The sequence below is a fragment of the Macrobrachium nipponense genome, chromosome 41, assembly GCF_015104395.2.
Source record: "Macrobrachium nipponense isolate FS-2020 chromosome 41, ASM1510439v2, whole genome shotgun sequence".
In the NCBI taxonomy this organism is placed as follows: Eukaryota; Metazoa; Arthropoda; class Malacostraca; order Decapoda; family Palaemonidae; genus Macrobrachium; species Macrobrachium nipponense.
The window spans coordinates 55,569,973-55,593,874 of record NC_061102.1 but is presented as its reverse complement, the minus strand read 5'-3'; the positions used below and the strand labels follow the sequence as shown (position 1 = coordinate 55,593,874).

General features: G+C 35.1%; 1 protein-coding gene across 1 annotated transcript in view; it reads left to right on the top strand.

Annotated features, from left to right (window-relative positions):
* Nucleotides 1-6,372: 6,372 nt before the first annotated feature.
* The window catches only part of LOC135212859 (uncharacterized), a 21,428-nt gene continuing 3,898 nt past the window's right edge, over nt 6,373-23,902 (top strand). The window contains exons 1-5 of the mRNA XM_064246626.1: nt 6,373-6,458; nt 10,528-10,690; nt 14,629-14,678; nt 15,784-18,264; nt 21,146-21,288. Of these exons, the coding sequence (XP_064102696.1) occupies nt 10,559-10,690; nt 14,629-14,678; nt 15,784-18,264; nt 21,146-21,288 (2,806 nt within the window). The 5' untranslated portion in view covers nt 6,373-6,458; nt 10,528-10,558. The remainder of the gene's footprint in view (nt 6,459-10,527; nt 10,691-14,628; nt 14,679-15,783; nt 18,265-21,145; nt 21,289-23,902) is intronic.

The following is a 23,902-nucleotide window of genomic DNA, read 5'->3' as shown; positions in this document are numbered from 1 at the left end:
CTGCCGATGATGTCTATAATTCCATGCCACAAAGTCGAGATAATGAATTTGAAAGCATAAAATTTTCACGTTATATTTAGATCAAACACACACACACACACACACACACACACATATATATATATATGTATATATATATATATATATATATATATATATATATATATATATATATATATCGGAATTGTTGAATCAGGAGTCAGAAGCTTCGAATAGGCCTATGCTGATTGAGTGATAATAACAGCAATCATGATGACAATGTCAGCATCTTGACCTCTTTCGATTACAGCATGAATATAATACGTACTACCTTTCCCTGGAAAGACTGAAGAAAGTGAATTTTTCATAATGTTCTCATTCTTTTCCATCTGACAGAAACGAAGGCATTTTCATAAGTGAGTTTTTCCATTCGACTGGTGGATGATGAATACTTTTGATGGGCAACGAGAGATCGGTGTTGAATGGATAAGCCTCTCTTTGATGGAGGGTAGATTCCAAAAGGCTTGCTTTTCTTTCCTTTATCGAATTACAGTGAATAGATACTATTGATGGAGAGGGAGAAGGTTTCTGTGACACTTGCAGTTTTCCACTTTGTCCAGTATCTAAAGAATAAATTTGATTTAGAAGTATTTTATTCACATCGCATCGGCGTAATCACTGATTTCCTTTTTTAATGACAGAGGAATTCATTGTTGCAAAACCATATTCCACATTACTGGAACGCTAAAGCACTATCTCCAGTCTCTTGCTCACAAAATGAATATGGAATCTGACACTTGTAACCCAAACACGCTCTTGGCCGTTTAGACTTGAGTTTAACAGTTGAAGTGACCATCCCGCCCGCAGTCTCCCTCCCCATCCATAGCCAGGCGTCCACCGACATCCAGTGCGCGCCATCTTACTTGGTCATTTAATGGTATCGGCCATTTCTAAAATTCACCTCACCGACAATCAAATCCCTAAAATGAATATGTTTACTGAACATTTCCTGCTCAGAATGAACTTATCTTTCACCTCTCGAAATATTTGCATGAACCTGTGTTACACCCTATATATATATATATATATATATATATATATATATATATATATATATATATATATATATATATATATATATATATATATAAAGGTTTTGCCACGGAGGAAAATGAAAGGCAAGAGAGCCAAGAACTTTCGGTCTAACACAACCCTTTATTTAGGCACAACTGATTAAAGTTCTTGGCTCTCTCGCCTTTCATTTACCTCCGTGGCAAAACCTTTATTTATACATAGCATTCCGTTTTATATACTTCGTGATCAAGTTGTTCAAATATATATATATATATATATATATATATATATATATATAAGTATATATATATGTATGTATATATATATATATAATATATATATATATATATAATATATATATATATACATGCATATATATAAAGGAAGGGGTGTCCAATCAGACGCCAATCATATAAACGCGTCTTATTAAGAAACGTTTCATGTTGTCACCAAAACATCATCAGTCTGCAATTGAAAGTCAACATTAAAATAAACTTAGAAATTACGATAAAAATTAAACTTAAAAATTACAATGACAATGGAAACATACTCAGAACGTTAAAATAGAGAATGAGAAGATTATGTTTTAATTTTTATTGTAATTTTTAAGTTTAATTTTTATTTTAATTTCTAAGTTTATTTTAATGTTGAATTTCAATTGCAGACTGATGATGTGTTGGTGACAACATGAAACGACGTTTTTTAATAAAACGCGTTTATATGATTGGCTTCTGATTGGACACTCCTTCCTTTATACTTATGGCTTTCCTGATGTGATACATGCATATATATATATATATATATATATATATATATATATATAGTATATATATAATCTATATATCTATATATATCTATATATATCTATATATATATATATATATATATACACTATGCATTTCAGCTGCGTGTCCAACTGTTGTTCGCCAATAAAATATCACAAAAGCGCCGGACAAGGTTGGTACTTTGGCAGATCCTTGAAACCTCGACCTAATTGGCAAAGATGAGCCTGAATATTTGATACTGATAATAAAGGTAATTATAAGAGTAAATTGAGGGTAGACTAAAGCACATTAAGCAGACACACTAACAGAGGCTAGAAAAGCGTCATCATATAAGCACCTTCCTTCCGCTCATTCATGGTATGACGTAATATCCTAGAAGGCCAGCTCCAAAAGCCTTCGTGAATAATGGCACGAAATAAATACCTACATGGGAGGGTAGGGCTGTTCTTCGAATGAGAATATCAGTAATTGTTTAATATACTGCTCCATGGAGTAACTTACTTATTATTTAACACGGAATACGTGACCACAATACAAGCACTGAAAATCATTAACATTCTGCAGTTTCATTATTGCCTTAAGTAACGTTCAGATGCCCAAGAGTAGCTACCTGCCATCGTTTCCCAAAGCCTCTGATTACTTTCCTAGATTATCGTCTGCTGCTTCACATTGTCTCACAAATTTGTAACAATAAACCATTGAAAATCTAGGTTTCTCAACAGGGTCAATTTGCAAAAGCATTGTCAAAAATCTCTATTTCCAACGATGAGATGTTATAGAAAGCTTGAAGTAAGTAATCTTAGTTTAACCAGACCACCGAGCTGATTAACAGCTCACCTAGGGCTGGCCCGTAGTATTAGATACTTTTACGTAGCTAAGAACCAATTGGTCACTTAGCAACGGGACCTACAGCTTATAGTGTGATCCGAACCACATTATATCGAGAAATGTATTTGTTACCAGAAATAAATTCCTCTGATTCCACGTTGGCCGAGCCGGGAATCGAACTTCGGACCACCTGATTGGTAGCCGAGTGCGAAAACCACTCGTCCAACGAGAAACAATAGAAAGCTTGAAATGTCCAACAGTAGCTAATAATGGGTTAAAATGGAGATGCGCCGTTTGAGATATTACAGAGATCGTTGAAGGTAAGTTTGTGAGCAAAGTAGAAGGTAAAAGATTTTCATTTTTAAATTCTAGGGTCCAGTTCTTTTACATCTAATGTTCCATTTAAACTGATTTATAGAGTACTTTGTTCACATTGTTATGGCTAAGCTTGGGTATTTACTCAGGACTTTTCTTTTTTTTTTTTTTTTTTTTTTTGCTTTCAGTTACGGCTTTTGTATTGGGTCAAGAAAGGTTTCTAATCTTTGAAAAAACATTAAAAGCGATTTACTTCTAACAATGTAGATATCTGTGGACATTTGCAGGCTATACTCATCAAATTTAGAATAATGGCTTTTACACTCTCAACCAATGTAACCCGTTCCTTTCAGGCATAGTCAGCCCCAAACCGAACCCCCCAACTTTGTAGCTATATTCCCTATGCCCCCTGCAAACATCTTGGATCCTCGAGGACATTGAGCTAATCAGGCCATCGCTGATATATATATATATATATATATATATATATATATATATTATATATATATATATATATATGTGTGTGTGCTTAAAAATCACAGTAGATGCGCGTGACTTCATGAATAAGCGAATACCACAGGAAAATGATTGTCAGAAATCCAAGCGCTTTCGTCTTTACTAAGACATTGTCAAGGAGCTAATGAAATACAATTGGAGGGAAAGGTCTCAGGTACACAACAAGATCAAGATTACCGGATGGTTAATTGTCAAAAGGGTAAAAATTAAAAGAGATAATCCAGGATTATCGGATATCACACGGTCACAAACCTAAACAGATTTGACCCTAACCGAAATGAAAAAAGTTGTAGATAAATATAAGCAACAAAATTAATATATTCAGTTTTTACATGTTTTGGACTGTAAAGCTACTTTGTAATTTCGGTTGGGGTCAAATCTGTTTAGGTTTGTGTCCGTGTGATATCCGATAATCCTGGATTATCTCTTTTAATTTTTACCCTTTTGACAATTAACCATCTGGTATTCTTGATCTTGTTGTGTACCTGAGACCTTTCTCTCCAATTGTATTTCATTAGCTCCTTGACAATGTCTTAGTAAAGACGAAAGTGCTTGGATTTCTGGCTTATATATCTATATGTATATGTATATACACACACACACACACACACACACACACACACACACACACACACATATATATATATATATATATATATATATATATATATATATATACATACATAGAGAGAGAGAGAGAGAGAGAGCATTTTTCCTGCCAAACGCTGTTTACATCTCGTCCGTCACCGTTCATTGATTCTACGTCATAGTTAACGTCATAACTGGCCTCTATCAGTGTCCCTGTGAAATTTAGCATACTTTACCCTTTAATTACTCTCATGATAGGCTTAATTACCCACATTAGGGATCAATTCATATTTTTGCGAGTTAGGTCGGGGTTTCAAACGCTTTCTGCCAAAATACCAACCTTTTCCGACGCCTTTGTAATATTTTATCAGCGAAAAAACTGTTGGACACGGGAGCTGACATGCACAGTAGGTGTATTAATACGTGGTGGAAATTTTCACTCCAACTGGGATGGTTCCGTCCAAAGATGTTGTGACTAAAACAGTCTAGAGGCCTTAAGGCCAAAACCAACAAACATCTCAGCGAAGGTCCTGCAAGATCCGGTTTTTTTTACATGTTTATTATAAAATCATTGTGCATTTTAGGGCCGTGTCTAATTGATCTTCATCAATAAAACCTTACCAAAGCATCGGCTATGGATTGTATTTTGGAAACAGCTATTTAAATTCACAGCCTAATCGGCAAAAATATGCAGACGTCTAACGTTGATATAATTGAAGCACTTACCAGAGTAAATCAAAGAAATTTAAAGGGGAGCTTAGCTAAATCTAGCAGGCTCTTAGATGCAGTAAGCGTCATAACTGAAGGTCCTCCCACCCACTGATACTGCAGTATGACGTACTGACGTATTTTACCAGACACTTGGGCGCTTCGTCACTATATATATATATATATATATATATATATATATATATATATATATATATCATATATATATATATAGTATATATATATATATATATATATGTATATATATATTATATATATATATATATATATATATATATACTATATAGTTATATATATATATATATATATATATATAATATATATATATATGTATATATATAATTGTATTATATATTTATATATATATAATTCTATATTATATATATATATAATTATATATATGATATATATGTATATATATATATTATATATATAAGGGATAGTAAGGGATTTATTTAATAAACTGGACAATAGATAGTGTTAGTGGCTAAGCAGTCAGTTGCTTCTCCTGTTGGTGAACTGGGAGATCCTTGTTAAAACTGTATTGGGACAATTATGTTTTGGGAATTGTGTGTTCTGGTTGACAATCCCACCTGGCCTACTTTATGCAGTAAGTAAAAGGAGTTTTATTAATATCATGAGGGTAATCTCAAAATTGTGGGTGTTTTAGTTACAAATATTATGAGAACTAAATTGTAAGTGCAATGTTTCTTGTCTAAATTTAAATGCAATGTGTCAATATTAAATTGTAAGTGTGATGTTTCCTTTTTGGCAGCTAGCCCAATGTGTGATGCCCAGCATATTGGCTTGTGTGCTGCAGTAGCGCCATTGCAAGCTGTTAATAGCCATTGCAAGCTGTTAGTAGCCAGAAGTGCCTGAAGTAGGAAGTATTTCACTGCTAAGGATATACCACTGGACTACTAGTTACTGATATGATACGCTGTTAAGTTTTTTTTGTATTAAAATTTTGTGTTATTATTTAAATATTGAGTTGTTGGTGAAAGTGATACTGAGTTGTTAATGACAGCGAAGAAAGGCATGTTTTTGTGCAGGGTATTGATGTCATTTAAGTGTAATTTTCTTGTGTAATTAGGATAAGTGGTGAAGGGTATTCATAAGCTTATATTGAAATTTATTGTAATAAAGGTATTTACAGTGGTTGTGTCTGTCCCTCATCCAACTTACCTGAAATTTTATTTTGTTAATTGAATATCCCTGAAATATATATTCTAATAAAATATAAGTATTTCTGTTTGTATTTATTTTAATGACAGTAATAAAAAAAATTTCTTGTTTTAATGACAATAATAAAAAAAACAAATGACTTTCTTCCTTTCATTTACTCGAATTAGGTAAACTGAAAACAAGTAGCTTATAGCAAGTAAAAAAACCAAAGTTCAAGTTATTTTTTCATTGACTTGTTGACTTGACATAAGCAAGTAGATAGAAGAAATCCAAATGAAAATATGGTGACGAAGCAAGACACAAAAACAACTAGTACCTAAGAATGGCTTATCTCCCGAGGTCGCTCAAATCTTCTTCATTTCCTTTGCGGCAATGTTATTAACCACACAGGACTTGCTCGGGGCAAAGAGTGTCAGTTTACTAGCGTTTAAATCAAGATCGGCACCAGCGTCATTGAAGGTGATCGTTTTCCATTTATTCTTATATTTGCAATAGCTTCACTCCCATATCTCTCTCTCTCTCTCTCTCTCTCCTCTCTCTCTCTGGATTCAACTATGTGTCTTTGCCGTAGGGCCAACAGCAATGAAGTGCTTGTTTTTTGGCACTGAAAACCATAGCAACAGAAGTGGTGTGGAAAGATCTGTTCTATGACCTCAAGAAGAAGAATAAGAAGAAGAGGCCAGCGCCATTGCCGGGATGTGATTCATTGCTTCCGAACCCAATCAAAATCTTTCATCAGGAACATGTAAACATTTTCATTGTGAACCAAGGATTTTGACGTCGATTTTTACAAGCAGATCAGAAAATAATAATTTCGCGGCGATGAAAATATAGTTTTGTCGTCTGATGAAAGGCAGGCGTTAATAACAAAAGAAGTGATATGCTATAATCTGAAATTTGATTAATTTGGAAGCACAAAGTGATGCCAGAGAAGATTTGAAAAGTTGAGGACGGACGTTATGATGTGGCGTCGTGGGACACGGGATATGTCCGTCTTCCTGTATGGAGAGAACACAAACAAATAATCCGGAGGCAGAGAGTGAAGCTTTCGTATTTGGAGAAGTTCTTCGCCTAATATAACGAAGTAGAAATAAATATCTGACTCATCATTTTACTGAGTAATAGAGATTCTATCTCAGATGATGAAATGTTAAAGGAAACTAAGGTAGAATATGGTCTCGTTCATAGATAATGAAATACAATATATTGGAAGTATAATTGTCACCTAGATCAAATTCTCATTCACTGAAATAACACCTGCATAAAGGAAAAACATTTAGAGGCGCTAGACAGTAAGGCTGAAGAAAGGAAAGGAACTGTAGGTGAAGTAAAGGTTCAAAAGTGGATAGATGCAGCTAGAGGGCCGAAGGGAAGCTGCAGATTCCTTTTGGTTATGCTTCGAGTGCACTATTCCGTACAAGTAATCCCTGCTTTTGCTCTTTAATGGACGACTGGTTTGATCTCCTTAATTCTCCAGATTTTGAAAAGATTAAGATGACCTTGGAAGACAGACATTTAAAGTGGACTCGACGTTATTACCTCCACAAGAGTTCCAAGTCCAAAATCAGTCTTCTCAAGTGTTAGAAATTCCACAATTTCTGTTCATACAAGTCTGTCATTGACCTTTATAATATGATAAACATTTCAAATAATCTAGAGAGGATATTGGCATGGGTATTAACACACGCTTGTCATCAGATGCGTCAGATAAAAGAATAGCCACCATGACCACTCAAAAGAAATCAGTTTTAAAAGTTGCCGTAAGTTCAGATTCATGCTGGAAGGGAAATGTCGCCTCATCTTTTGAAACTGACAAAAATCAAGAAAGAAAAAAGAATCATATGAAAGGATATTGGCAGAGGAAATATGTAGGTCTGTAAAAATATTCCCAAATTTAAATTCTGAGTTAAAGATATATGTTTTGGATGAGCATGAAATACTTCTGACTACGAATAGCATCAAAATATATCGCTGATGCAGTGATGCTGCAGTAGTGGAGAAGAGGAGCTTGAGTGTGCTAGTGAATGGATATATGTAGTGTAAAAAAGGTGTGTGGGTGGGGGTGGCCTGTGATATACCCACGTGGGAAACAAAAAACGAAACTGGAGTAAGCTGGATTGTGGATTAAAGCTATTACTAAGGCAGAGTTACATAAACGTCTAGACAATTTTAATCTCACTTCTTATGCGGAAGATCTTGATACGATTAGGCTGCTTTAAAAGGATGACACTGTTACAAAATAACAAAAGAGCTTTGCTCGAGACTAAAGGAATCTAGTGTGACTGGCCTCATGCTCTAACAAGGGATTTATGTATGATTTCCTTTTCATTCTTAGATGCAATATCACCAGATTTTAACGGGGAATATTATTAAACGGCAAAGTTAGAGATACGAGGAATATATAAAAGGTAAAGTAAGTTTTGGAAATCATTTTAATTATTGTTACACGGAAGGTTCTTGCCCGTAAAATGAAAGACGGAAAGATTTATGGACATCTGTACTCTCTGTCGAGAAGTGTCACTCCTTTCCTTATGAATAAAAGATTAAGGTACAAGAAAACAATAAATTTTATATAAACTGGCAACTAAGATGTTAAAAGCAAATTAGACGGAGTGGAAAAAAACGCATTTCCCCACGCTAATTAACTTTATTCGGGCCATACAGTATACCAATGGCATGAGGCGCGATTTCAAACCTCGTTACCATGACTGTAACGAGAATTTAATCTTTTTGCCCAATACCGCCCACCTAAACCTTCTTACGATATACATTTTTTAAATCCTTGTGAAAAGAGTAGACTTTTTTGTTCTTGTCCATTCTTTCATACTTGTTTTGTTTTTCGAGTAAATTCACGTTAGACTTTATACTTGTCATCTGCTAGCACCAATGTTTTGTGTTTGAGTACACTTTCCAGAAGAAGCGTTACAGATACGTAAATATGTATTGAGACAAAAAAGATTCTAAATGTTATGGAGAAAATTGTGAAAAAATTCTATTTGTCTTGGTTAATTAAAAGTGGAACTATGGTCAATGGAATGGGGTCTGGTCATGTCGATGATGTCATAAAAGACACTCTCCAACACTGAAATTTTGAAAGTCTCCCTTTTCTGAGACTCTTTGGTCGTGTAGAAACAACAAATATTCCCAGATCTTTTGCACTCCCTGAGTAAACAAATCGTGCCCTGGCTCTTGGACTTATCACTCTTCCACAACCTTCCTTGATTTCTCCTTGTGTTCACCACTAACGTTTTCCTTTTCGGAAGAGATACTGGACTTTTTCTTAGCTAGACACAACCAACTTTTTTCTTCGATTCAGACAAGAATTTCGCTCATCAAGAAATTGGTTCTTGATTAAAATCTGCGGTTTAGTTGACTCAGCCTCATAATTATGATGAACTTTCTGCCTCCACTTCCTCACTCTTGTCTCTCTTCAGCTCATCCTCTACTTTCCTTTCTTCAGTCATCATCACAATCTCCTGCCGACTCCTTTCCATAATTGCAAGAGTTTTCTTTCCCTCCCTGCAACGGAACATAACCAGCAGGCATTGCTGAACTGCTCAACAGTGAACTATTACAGGCACTTTTTCAAGGAACATTACTATGAGAACACATTTACTTCAGTTCCTTCATTAAGTGATTCTTGAATATCACCAGGCAACTCGACGAAGTTATTTCCTTGTAGACAAAATTCCAACGCAGGGATTCTCCTCAGTATTTCCTTAGCTGCCATAAAACCCCGAGAACGCAGCAAGAATTGAAACCCTTCATTTCATAAAATCTTTATGTGCTAAAATGGTTATTATTTCTATGGAAAATATAAAGCGGAAATTCATCAAAAATTATAATATGAGGAAAATTATTTTTTTTATGCTCTGTAAAAAAATAATGCCATGCAATGGTATAGTAGGGGCAACTATTATACCATTGCATAGTAACAGATGAGTAAAATAACTATTTAATGGTTAAGGTAGCAGCCTCTCTCTCTCTCTCTCTCTCTCTCTCTCTCTCTCTCTCTCTCTCTCTCTTTAGACATGTGGTAAAATAAGTGAATTGTTCACTGACGGAGTAGAGATCAAGTTAGGAAAACAGTTATGTTAATCAAAATGATTAAGAAAAGGTTAAGACGAAATCTAAAATTATAGCTTTTTTCCCACCATTCATTCCAAAAACAGAAACTACAAGAGCAATATTTTTACTCTTATTTTCAGGAGAGCTTTGGGAACATTTATGGTAGAGGTTTGCCCATCAATAAATTTATATGTAATAAAAAGTAACGATAGAAGTACAAAGAATGGCTACTTATCACAGAAATAGTTTAGATTTAAAGAGATCGGTATTTTCGGATGTAATCTTATTCTGTCTAATAGAAAATCTGAGGCAATATTATTGGATGGCTAAAAAGTTTTTTTTATGCTGCCTGATCAAAAATATAAGATTGCTTTTCAGTGCTGGTATCAGAAACTTCTTTGTTTTTTCTTCTTTAAAATTCTGGTTATCCCTCACACTGATGTTCGTAATACGCTGCTAGGGTTCAAGTGCTTCGAAGAGCAGTCATCACTATGCAAGACGACGAAGGATCGCCAGTGCTTCAAGAAGCAAACATCACAACATTTGGAAATGAGGTGCCTACTGACTCTTCGGAATATGAGACAGCATCAGACGGGAATAACTCAGACTTCTCAGAAGACGAGGTAAGTAATCAGACTATCCTCTTATTTCAGTTTATTGCATGTTATTCCGTTCCTAAAAAGTAAATGTTTATTAAGGAGTTTAGGGATGAACTTGAAAACTCTATCGTAGAACTTTTCAGAATTTACTTGGTCTTGAAAATTATTTGATTGCATATCCATATCATTAGCATTTGTACACACTTGCACACAAAAATATTTATACGCAAATATAGAATCTAATAGTCACTTTTTACCAGATATGTATGCAATTGTAATAACACCAGTGCCCTCTTAACTTGTCGAATTCTTCCTGTTTATATATATATATATATATATATATATATAATATATATATATATATATATATGTGTGTGTGTGTGTGTGTGTGTGTGTGTGTGTATTATATATATATATATATATAATATATATATATATATATATATATATATATTCTTGTCACTACAAATCCTCAAATCCCAATGCGAGAAACATGAAGTTCTATCGCCATACTTTTCTGGGTCTCCCTTCTCTTTAATCAGGTCTCTAAGCCCTTCTGAAGCACTTCCTCGCTGATCTTGAGGTATTGTCCCAGTGCTACTTTCAGTGTTGGCATAATCCTCTATGCTGAATAGTTTGCTCCTCTTCTACTCAGAGTGCATAACCTGTTCATATTTGTTCTTGTGTGAAATGCGTGGTACATGTTTATTGTCTTTGCAGACTTTCCATCAGTGATGTAGAGCCCTGACTCATTCCAATCTACCATTCCAGCGCTGTACCTGGTTACTGACGCTGTCCAGGTGCTTATTGCTTTCAACATCTCAAGGATTGAGTTTTGCTTGAGTATTGCCTGTAACATCATCTCTTGGTGTTTTATCGTTTCTTCTTTTATTATCCTCAGGTATTTTCCCCTTGATCATCAATGTCTCTTGCACCATTTCCATTATGTAGTAATCTCCCTTAAATGCTTGTTACTTTGCCTCTCTGTGTGTTCTATTCCAAACTTAATTTCTCCTGATACAACTCTTAGAGTCTGTGTTAATGTGTCTATTTCTTTCGTGCTTCTCCTGAGCACATTTATGTCATCCACTTACACCGTGTGGTTAATTCTGCGGCCTCCTTTATCTTTTGTGGTACTTTCATCGTGGGTATCATTTGTATTATGCAGAGTTGCTTTATCAAAGAACTTGAAACTATTTCTTCCAGGTGTCTCTTGTATTGCTGAGGAAATTGATAAGTTTCATTTCAGTACCATAAATTTGTAGATATTCTATCAGACATGAGTCTAGTAACAGATGAAGAATATTTTGCAGTTTATTCATGCCATCATCAGGTAGGTTGTCCACCTGTTGTTATTCTTGATTACCATTTTATTAATTAGTAATTGGTGTTTCGCGCCTCTGTATTGCCTTTTGTCATTCTTTATGCTGGTGCGGGACGGTGTTAGTTTCCTGTAGTCTGAAGTATAGTCTTTCACTGATGACGCTTGTCAGAAGCTTCTACTGTACTGATAGGGAAGCAATTGGCTTGTGGTTCTTGCTAAATTACCTGTAGTTTTGGTTTTTTGTACTAAAGAGCTTCTATTATGGGGCTTGGTGGCTGAAGTTGTACTGCCTTTCTTTCATGTATTGAACTGAAGATAGAATTTAGGACAAAGGCCAAGTACTGGGACCTATGAGGTCATTGAGCATTGGAATTAAAATTAACAGTAACCTCGCAGATGCACTCTCAACAAATTGGTAGGAGGGGGTGGAAAGCAAGAAAGAAGACAAGCAATTTGGAGGGAAGTATAGTAAAAGGAATTCAAGGGATTGCAGCTAGGGGCCGAAGGCAAGCTGCGAACCTTAAGGGCTCTCTCTGAATTACTTGACCCAGAAATCGTGGACTTTGTCAGCCCCAGGGGCTTCCCAGTTGGGAAATTTCAGATGGTTTATTACTATACTGCATATGATCTCAGAGAACATTTACTTCATCTTTCATTTTCTTCTGCTCTGATATCATGTAGCCATTCTGCTAGTTTGTGAGTAATTAGTTTACTCCTTATACCTCCCATTGTCAGTTGTCTTTGTCTTGTAGTTAATTATTGAGGCACTTCTGGTTTGTTTTAATGAGCTTGTTCTGCTGGTGCTCTTTATTGCCGTTTAGTCCCTCTGGATCCTGCACGCATCAGTCTTTAGTGTCTGTTTTATGTTTCTGATCTATTGTTTTGACCTGTGACCTGCAATTTTTTTATTTCTTTTCTTTCTTGTCTTTTTATTTCTCAGCTTAATTTTGCCATCTCTTTTAGTTTATTCTAACCTGTTTTCATTTTCCTAGGTATTTTACCTGGGAGGCCGTGGCCGTGTTGGATTATGTTCGTTTGGTTACCATGATGGGGTTGTTTCCTCATGAGCTCCACAACCAGCCTTGCTCCAGAATATGCTAGGTTATTTATTCCCGTAATGATAATTGTATGCAATAGTCTGAATTGTTTTCACTTTCTTTTCCTACAGTTTCTTTTAGTTGTAGGTTTTCAATGTAGGGATTCCTGTAAGGATTCTTCTCCTTTCTCCAGCTGTTTGCATCCATTGTCTTATGTTATATAGTTGCTCTGTCGTTTCCCAGTTCCATTTTCTGCTGTTTCTTGCTTACTTTTGTTCGAGGATCATTGATGCTGTCGTTCTGGTGGTTACTCCCTCTTCTATCCGCCAATGGTACTCTTAGTCTTCTTGTCTCTTTCCATTGGCATTGGTACTATTCAGGTACCCTACCTTCCTCCAACCTCACTGGGATGTTTATGCGAATACTGGATGAAGGCCTCTGTTTCCATAAATTCCATTTACAATGTTGTGGCCCATTTCTTCATCTGGCCCATTATTATTGGATACTAGCTGACCAACCCAGCACTGCCCGGGGTAACTCTGAATGGCAACCGATAAATTCTCTCTCTCTCTCTCTCTCTCTCTCTCTCTCTCTCTCTCTCTCTCCAACCTTCTATGTATCTTACCCTCTTTCTTCTCCCTAACTTCCCCTCTACTCTCCCTCTCTCACTTCCTCTCCCTCTCACTCTCTCTCTGTCACAACCTGCCCAACCCCGACCCCTATTGGTAACACTGAGGTCTTACCTCCACGGTATTCAATAGTAAGTCAGCTTTAGTACGTATATTGAAAATCGAAAGTCATATTACTTACTATGTAGTATACTGAAAATTAGGTATAATAAATTTGTAGTGTTATTAAGTCTACAGGCTGAACCAACCTTATGTTGCTTGAAACCACATTATAAACCATCTTAGGGGTCTTGACTATAACCCTGCCAAGTTTCATGCCCATTGGACCAGCCGTTTGGCCGTGATTGATTGACAGATGGACGAACAGACATAATGCCCATTATAGTAAGACTAGCAATTTACCAATCCTTACCAAAAACATATTCATTTGCTGCTTCATATAAGTGACTCGCTAGTGTTTTTTAACTATTAAGTTTGATAAATTCGTAAAGTAACTAAGTCTATGGGCATAACCAGCCCCGTTTCACGGGCAGAACCAGCTCCATTTCAGGGAATCCCTTCCCACTCCCACCCCTTCGAGAAGGGGGGGTGGGGAGATAGGATGAAACCCCATTATAAACCATCTTAGGGGTCCCCACTATAACCCTGCCAAGTTTCATGCCCATCGGACCAGCCACTTGGCTGTGATTCAATGACAGACGGACGGACAGACATAACGCCCATCATAGTATAGTAAGATTTATCAAGCTGGTCTATTCCCACCTGGGATTAGGTACTCATTTTCACAAGAGTATTCCATTGGAAGTGAAACAGCAGCAAAACATATTTTGAGAAGCAATCTTTTCATCTCCAATATTGTTTCTTTAGATGGCAGGAAGTGTTTAATTTCTATAAAAATTCATTTAAGGTTTAAGATTATGTTCTGTCAAATAAATGTTCACAGTTCTGCCTCGTTCAGTTCTTCTCTTCCAGGTACAATCAGGATGTACTGTTACCGCATCTCAATTGAACTCTCCACAAAGGTCAGTTGTGTTTTCATCCTATTGTAAATATATATATATATATATATATATATATAGATATATATATATATATATATATATATATATATATATATATATATATATGTATGTATAATCTCCTTCACTCGTTTATGATGGAAATGAATTCAACTGTAACATATTTTCATTATGATCGTTATTTTAGTTATGATTATTTTACCCTTATATATCAAGACATATATATATATATATATATATATATATATATATATATATATATATATATATATATGTGTGTGTGTGTGTGTGTGTGTGTGTGTGTGTGTGTGTGTGTTTGTGCGGGTGTGTATGTGAGTATACATAGAATGTAGAAACAACTGAGACATACATGTTTTGACCGTAATGACATACAGCTATCAACAATCCAGGTCTGTGTTGTCATGCATATACAGTTACATCGCATTACTGTCTTTAAATTACAAGCATAGATAACCCGTTATGTCATTGTTTAATTATGTTTGTATTACAAATTATCTTTTATAGAAAAGCTAAAGATAAAAACACTATTCACTTATCCAAATGTAGTCTTTTGGGAGAACTATGAGATTTTGTTGCTGAAGACAGCAACTGATGTATAAAGGTCAATATTGAGCTTATAGTTCCTTTGAAGGAACCAGTGATGGCAATCGTAACCTTTTACTCTCAATCGTAGTTTTATTTCATTCTTATTATCAAATTGTTTTTTTTTCTCACTTTAGAAACTGGAAGGAAATAGTATGTTTGATGATACATCTTAAGTATACCACTATCAAATATAAGTTGATGTTTGATATTATCACATTGACTATACCACATATATAAAGGAAACTAATGATTATGGGCTAGAAAGAACTCGATAACATATGAAACCCAGTTGTACTTCATGAAAGTTTTGGATCTTATTAGCATATTTTTATAGTTTGATCCTGAAAGATCAGCACGCTCGGAAAGACACCAGTGAATGGTAAAATTAAGTGGGCTGTAAATCTTTTATTTATATCTTCAAATTTCTTATATTAACAGGACACATTTCTGCTTTAGTAACCAGGTAATATTCTTATTTTCAAGCACATGCTTTTTTTTCCAGAATGAATTCTTTACTAGACATTGACGAGTTTGTCATAGCTAAGTGTCGGCTCTGGACAATCTTTGATGAAGTCATTACAACCCTTTTCTTCAGCATTCTCACTTGGGTATCTCCAGAATGGAATCTGACCACTGACTACAGGGACTATCTCCGTAATAAAGGAACTGATATTAAAAAGTTGGAAAAACGATTGAGCAAGAGCCAAATTGAGAACTTGGAGAGTGACCATCCGAAGGAGACTTGGGACATAACATTAATGTACGTCCTTTTGCAATGGTCTGGAGGCTTAGCTAAAAAAGATGACCAAAAATGGTCATCAAAAAAAGGTGCGAATCCTGAACGGTCTATCACAGCTCTAAAGGATTTAAGAAATGATTTGGCCCACACTAAAAGGATAAACAAGGAGCAGTGCTTTGTCATGATAAGGAAACTTCGTAAACTCACGAGGAAAATACAGAAGGGTTTAAAAATGGACCTTGGTGGCGTTAATAGCGCAGCAACCAGAAGAGCCAGCATGAGAGAAATGAACAAACATTTTGCAATATTCACTCGCCAGATTGATGAAATGAGGGATGCAACTCTTGGACCCGAGACATTTGAAAAATATGCAGAAACATTAAATATCCTTAAACTGATGGAACTTGTGAAGTTTGAAGGTTTACCAGTTTTAGAAAAATATCTAGGAAAATTCATATGCCTTAGTCCTATTTCGCAAATTACTAAACCTTTTTCTGAACACCGAGTCCCTGTTGATGATATTTACACCGAGATAGCAATGGAAGACAAGAATCACAAGAAAGTTCTGCTTGAGGATATACTGGATTATGCACCGCATGATGACCCTAATCACTTGTTGTTGCTCATGGGGCAGGCAGGAATGGGCAAAACAACCATTGTGAGGAAGATCATTTCTGACTGGCTCAAGAAAACTGGGTTCATCAAAGGACTTGATTCCTTTGATCTGCTTTTCCATGTCGAATGCAGAGATCATATCGAATCATTTAAAGAACTTTTAGTGACCTCCTTAGGAGATTTTCAAAAGTCGTACAGAGATAAAGATCTTATCACCATCACTCTAGGTCTTAAATGTTTGGTCATCATAGATGGATTTGATGAAATAAATTCCAGATCATGCAATCTTGTCAAAGATATTTTCACCTTGAAGAAATCCCATAACTTGACTGTTATTATTACAACCAGACCTGATGCTGTGGATAAATTGAACAATCAAGTAAAATGTGACTATGCAGATATTATAGCAATTCGACTTAAAGGGATACCCAAGCAGAAGACTGAGGAGTTTGTGCAAAAATATTATATTGGAATTAACAAAAGCTCTCAAACTTTTCTGGGCATAGAAGGACTGCTGAAATATCTCAAGAGAACCCAACACAAAATGAGTGAAGTGTGGAAGTTCCCTTATAATCTCTGTCTCATTTCAATTCTTTGGAAACTGGAGAAAGATGTCAGTAGCATAACAACTGAAGCTGAGCTCCACTGGCAAATTTTCACTGTGTCCAAATCCAAATTAGAGGAACGCTTGCAGAGGAATCAGTCGACGCAGGCTTTAGAACAAAGCGTTTTGCATAACAAAATTGATCATTTTCTTTGGCATCTAAGTAGGCAATCACTCATAGGATTACAAAAAGATGACATCATCCTTCCCCATTCTGCCAATGAAAAACTTAGAGAAGTTAGCAATGATTTGGGACTCCCAGTCGAAGAGTTGGCTGGCGCCTTCTTAAATGAAGTTATCACAAGAGGAAAGCATTATAGTTTTCCTCACAAAGCAACCCAAGAATTCTTCGGAGCTTATCACATCAAATTACAGATAACAGGACATTCCTATGATCCTTGGGAGATAGCAAAATGGGTCAATGAATTATCTCAGACATCCCTCCCAGCACACATACAGTCCAAAGTCTTGGATGAATTGAGATCACAAACAAAAGCAAAGCTGTCACTGAGAGATGTTTTTATAAAGCTTCAAGGCTGTTCTGTACCTTCATCGCTTGGAAAATATCAGAATACACTGATCAATGCACTGAGCATTTTTCAGGTTACTCCAGATACAGTACCAAACGAAATCGTGATTGAGGCCTTGGAACTCTTAGAGGAGACGGGATTAAGAGATAAGAACTCTTGGCTAAAAGTCATGCATAATCTCAAGTGCAATGACGCAATAGCCAAGTGGATAGCAGAGAGGTACGAACTATTTGATGAAAACACTGCAATCACTGATTTCTCGCTCGAGTCTTACTCAGTATTACTGAAAGCCATGAAGCCACCTCTTAGAAACAGAGGAAGCATTAAGATTAAGATTGACCTCAACGAGAGACACTCTGAAATAGACGATCTCGCTCGGGGAATTGACAAGCACAACCTTCTACTAGATCAAGTGCTCTTCAGGGAACATCTCAGTGCACGTCCTGTCATGCTAACCTCATCAGAAGAAGATGCCATTCAGCGGTTACTGAAGAAGTAAGTTTTTTCGTATTGTCGTCAATCATTTAATTCCAACAGCATATGCATCAAAAACATTATGCAATATTCTCTTGAAAGTGGCCAGGCAGGCATAAACTTGATCCATTACTTTTAAAAGAACTAAGCAAAAAGTATAAATTTTAAAGAAGGCAGCTGAGATACCAATAATAGGGGACAGGGAAAATGTGGAAGCGAGAAATTGGGAATATGGCTTCAATAGATAATCGGATTTGTAAAGGTTGAGGGCAGGACTCCGACTACAAACGGTTAGTGTGTTTGTCTGTACTGTCTTGATAGGATATAGGTTGAATTTCTACCACTTTGCATCAGTCTTCTGACGATGGCTCAGCAATAAAGCCGCTGAACCGTCCTCGCAAGATTGATACAAAGTGATAGAAATGATATATATATATATATATATATATATATATATATATATATATATATATATATATATATATATATATATATGGTGATTGATTATGTTATGACCAAGGTATTGCAAGGAATGAATGATGACATTCAATGGAAAGAGGACTAGAGAATATGTGATCTTGAATACGCAGATGACATAATTCTAATTGCCTCTATGATGGCTGAAATGCAGGAAATGATTAATAGGTTAGTACTGGAGGGGAAAAAGGTTGGATTGGTGATCAACCAGAGAAAGACAGGTCATGCAGATTCAGAGTGGTGATCAGACGAACTGTTTTATCGGAGGAGTAAAATTACCCAACTTAGACGCTTTCAAATAATTGGGAACCATTATTACCAGAAATGAATCATTAGTTACGGAATTCAATGAGAGTATTGGGAGGGCAGAACAACCAATGGGCATGCTAAAAACAGTTTGGAGGTCAAATCAAATATCACTTCACAGCAAAATCAAAATATACATTTCCCTTGTAAGGTCGATATTAACTTATGGGCACCAGTCGTGGTACAGCACTGTAACAAGTGATGCAAAATTTCTTGCCTTTGAGAATACAGCATTGAGAAGGATTTTGGAAATCAAATGGCAGCATCATATAACAAACGCGGCAATTCGCGAGGTGGCGGTGGTGCCCAAAATGAACGATATAGTTAGATTATCAAGATGGAGATGGATGGGGCATAGTTTAAGAAGAGAAGATGAGTTAGTCCAGGATGTACCTGAATGGAAGCCGCTGGGCAGGAGAGAACATGGTAGACCAAGAGAAACGTGGCTGATGACAATGCGGAGGGTGGTTGGATCTGAGAATTGGGTTGAGCTCAGAGAGATGGCACAGGAAAGAGACATATGACGTGAATTCATTGAGGCCCTATGCATCCCGTGGGTGCCAGAGGATTAAGTATAAGTATATATATGGGAAATTTTGTAAAAATAGTATAAACTATAAGGATTTTAAGATATTGCTATCAAGTCCATACGCACATCACCTTCCAATTTTAGAATCTCTAGCTATAAAGAAAATAGTTCCAACCTTGAACAACCACACTTCATCTGTTCCCTTGTACATTGCTTAAACCAGGCCCTTCTTCTTGTTTACTTTCGATGCGTTTTCCATACAGCAACCGAACGTCGTTGAGACAAGGTGTCTTTTTAACTATTCCTAATTTTAATAATGCCTTTTTATTTATTTTTTATTTTTATATTTCGCTTTATTTTATTTCATTTTTTAGAGTAACTTGTATTTCAATGTTGTGAATTTCCTTGTATTACTTTATGCTGTATTGTATATCAGTTTTTATCTTTTATTTTAGCCTGGATGAAGAGACATTGGTCTCGAAACGTCGCAATGTGAATAAAGTGACATATTTTTAATGCTGTCTTCTTCAACGCCTTCTGATTATATACATTATACATATATATATATATATATATATATATATATATATATATATATATATATATATATATAATGCACACATCAAAGGGCACTGTAGTAGGCAGGGAAGAGCGCAGGTACGCATACACATTCGGTACAGAACATTTAAAATGGTAAATCAATTAAACTTGAATACTCAATTCCATTGAAATACATTTACACAATCAAAACCGAAAAACTCAAAATGAGCTTTACAGAACATTGAACTCAATAAAAAATAATGTAAAAAAGAAACAAAGAGGAAAGTTAAATTTGCTGTAAAGCTCATTTTAAGCTTTCTTGGTTATTTAATGAGTAAATGTATTCAAATGGAAGTGAGTATTTAAGTTTAACTGATTTTCCATTTTAAGTTCTCTTATATTTTGTGAATGTTTCTTTTGATTATGTACGCTGAATACTCCTTTTATATAATGTTATATATATATATATATATATATATATATATATATATATATATATATATATGTAGTATATATAGATGCCCTGAAGACATTAAATCAATGTACCGAATGTGTATGCGTACCTGCGTCTTTCCCTGCCTGGTGCAGTGCCCTTTGATATATATATATATATATATATATATATATATATATATATATATATATATATGTGTGTGTGTGTGTGTGTGTGTGTGTGTGTATACATTATACATACACACACACACACATATATATATATATATATATTATATATATATATATATATATATATATATATACATATATATATATAAATACATATCTTTCATCACACATACCAAACCCCCGCCATCAACAATATTATGAATAGATGTAATTCACTTTTCCTTCTCACAGTACCTTACCTTACCTTACCTTACAGACCTTACAGACCTTACAGACCGTACAGTATTTCAGGGTTCATTTTGGTCTTTTCCGAAACCCTTTTTCCTCAGAACAACTCAAACTCTGTGACAGTGATGATATGTGAACAACACCAGCGTTCTTAATCCTGGAATATTAATGTCTTCTTTCTTATTCTCATTTGAACAGTTGTCAGGATTACCGGGGTCTCTGGAAGGAGAATTTCCAGGTGCCAGAGTGCATGGAAATTCTTCGTGTGAGGGTCCTGGACCTCCACACACTAGAGAATTGTCTCTACCCAGAACTCAAGGGTGTAGACCTGGAAGTATTAGGTGAGCGCTCCATGTTCCAGATGTCGTCGCTCCTTGTTGATCATCAATCAGTCAGTCATTGTTTTAGGTTCTCGCCCTCATTTTTGTCAATTATGCTTCGCAATTTTGGATGTGAATGAATATTCTTTTTCACTTATTTATAAACAGGGTAAACGATTATTACTTATTTTTTGCATAAGGGTTCTTTTCTGAATATCTCCTTATTGTTAAGCAATAGATACAAAAATAAAAACAAAACAATATTAATAATAAGTATATATATATATATATATATATATATATATATATATATATATATATATATATATATATATATATATATATAATATTCACTCAATGATAAAGTATTCATTCAACCAATGCTTAAGAGGAATAAAGGAAGATTATCAGTGGGAGTGACCTAAATTGGCTTACCTGCGGATGGATCTCTTGGTATAAATACCATCTTTTCTGTAACTTTTCTCATTCATCTACCTGAAGAGAAAGACAGCAATCTCTGAAATATAGTATTTTCTCTCTATATTTTGGCATTTTTATGGGTTCCTTATATATATATATATATTATATATATATATATATATATATATATATATAATATATATATATATATATATATATATATATATATATATATATATATATATATACCTGTCTGTTTAATCAAGGCCGATTCCATCATCTGACTCTTGTACCGGCAGTTGCTGCTATAAATCATACGTGACAAATTCCAGTTTATATTCATTTATATGGTTGAAAATAGTTGAGTTCTGTTGTCCATACCTATATGACCGTTTATGTTATATTAATCTCTGGGGAACTAATTTTCCTGTAAATCAGATGTAAGATTGGTCGCACAGTCCAGGCATGGAATTTTGTAAATGCCTGTGTCCTTGGGGGATGTCTTTTGTTGGACGTTAATCAGGAATTTGGCTAAGGTCTCACCCAACAATAAAATAAAAATTCCACACTTAGACAGAATTAAGACGGTGACCCAGACCCTCGGAAAATCTAACCCTTTTGCATTTACTTACCCAAACACCTTAGACAAATCCCTGATTAAAGTCCAAAAAAGAAGCATCCCCCAAGGAAACAGGCATTTATGAAATCCCATGCCTCGACTGTGACCAATCTTACATCGGATTTACAGGAAAGTCACTTCATCAGAGATTAATGCAACATAACGGTCAGTTAGGTATGGACAACAGAACTCTGCTATTTTCAACCATATAAATGAACATAACTACAGAATAAACTGGAAGTTGTCACATTTAATTTATAGCAGCAACTGCCGGTACAAGAGTCAGATGATGCAATCGGCCTTGATTAAACAGAGACAGGTAATGAACATCTCAAAGGGCACATGGGATTCAGATGTCAATGATAAAGTTTTCACTCAACCAATGCTTAAGAGGATTGAAGGAAGATTATCAGTGCAAGTGACCTAAATTGACTTACCTGCGGATGGATCTCTTGGTATAAATACCACCTTTTCTGTAAGATTCTCATTCATCTACCTGAAGAGGAAGACAGCAGTCTCAGAAATATAGTATTTTCTCTCTATATTTTTGGTAATTGTTCAGTTCTTTTGTGTCTCCTTTTTTTGTAAATTAATAAAATGATAAAGTTTTTCCTAAGGTATAGAGCATTCTTGCGAACATTTATTGTAAAGTTCAGAGAGTTTTACTATTATGAAATCTCATCCATCTATTATTAGATCAATTGTTAGGCCATCTTTTCCTGCTGCTGTGTTTCTTTTCATGTCTTTGAATCGTTTTTTACTTCTCCTGCTGTTACTTTTGGTACTGGCTCAGGTGTTTCTTTATTTCTTTGACAAAGTTATTTCCTATATCACTATTGTACAGCATTGTATAGATATCCTCAGCAATTTTTATCATTCCATCTGTTTTGTTGATAATATTTTCATTTTCTTCCCTTCTTTAGTGTTTCCTCAATTTTGGTCTGATTGTGTTTACGAATGTCTTGGGTTTTTAGTTTGATTTTTGTGTTGGATAATTCTGCTAGTTCTATTTCATCTCTCTTGGATTTTACCCTCATTTGCAATTGTTTCTTTATTATGTTTTTGGTAATTTCTGATAGTTTTCCTTGATCTTGTTTAGGAATTTTTCCACCTATCTCTTGTGCTGATTCCAATACAAATTTTGTTAAATTACTATTCATTTCTTCTTTACTTGCTTCCACTTCATCATGTTGCTGAGAGTACCTATTATGTAATGCTAAACTAAACTCATCTGATTTTTGTCTTATTACACTCCGTTTTTTAAAAAAAATCATAACACTCTTAAGAAGTTGGCAAGTATTACCAGACCCGACAAAGTTAAATGAATTGTTTCTTTAGATAAAGCTGACTATAATGAAAAATTTTTTAACTATCTTAAGAGACCAAAGCAAGTTTACTGAAATTGGATCACCTGATTTTCATAATATCATTGTTATTGAGGACAAAATTAATAGATTTTTACGTACTTTAAAAAAAGAAAATCATTGATGATAATACATACCAGGATTTGTTTGTCACAGGATCATCGTTTGGAGTCTTATACGGTCTCCCAAAAATACATAAACCTGATGTACCCATGAGACCTATCATTAGCAT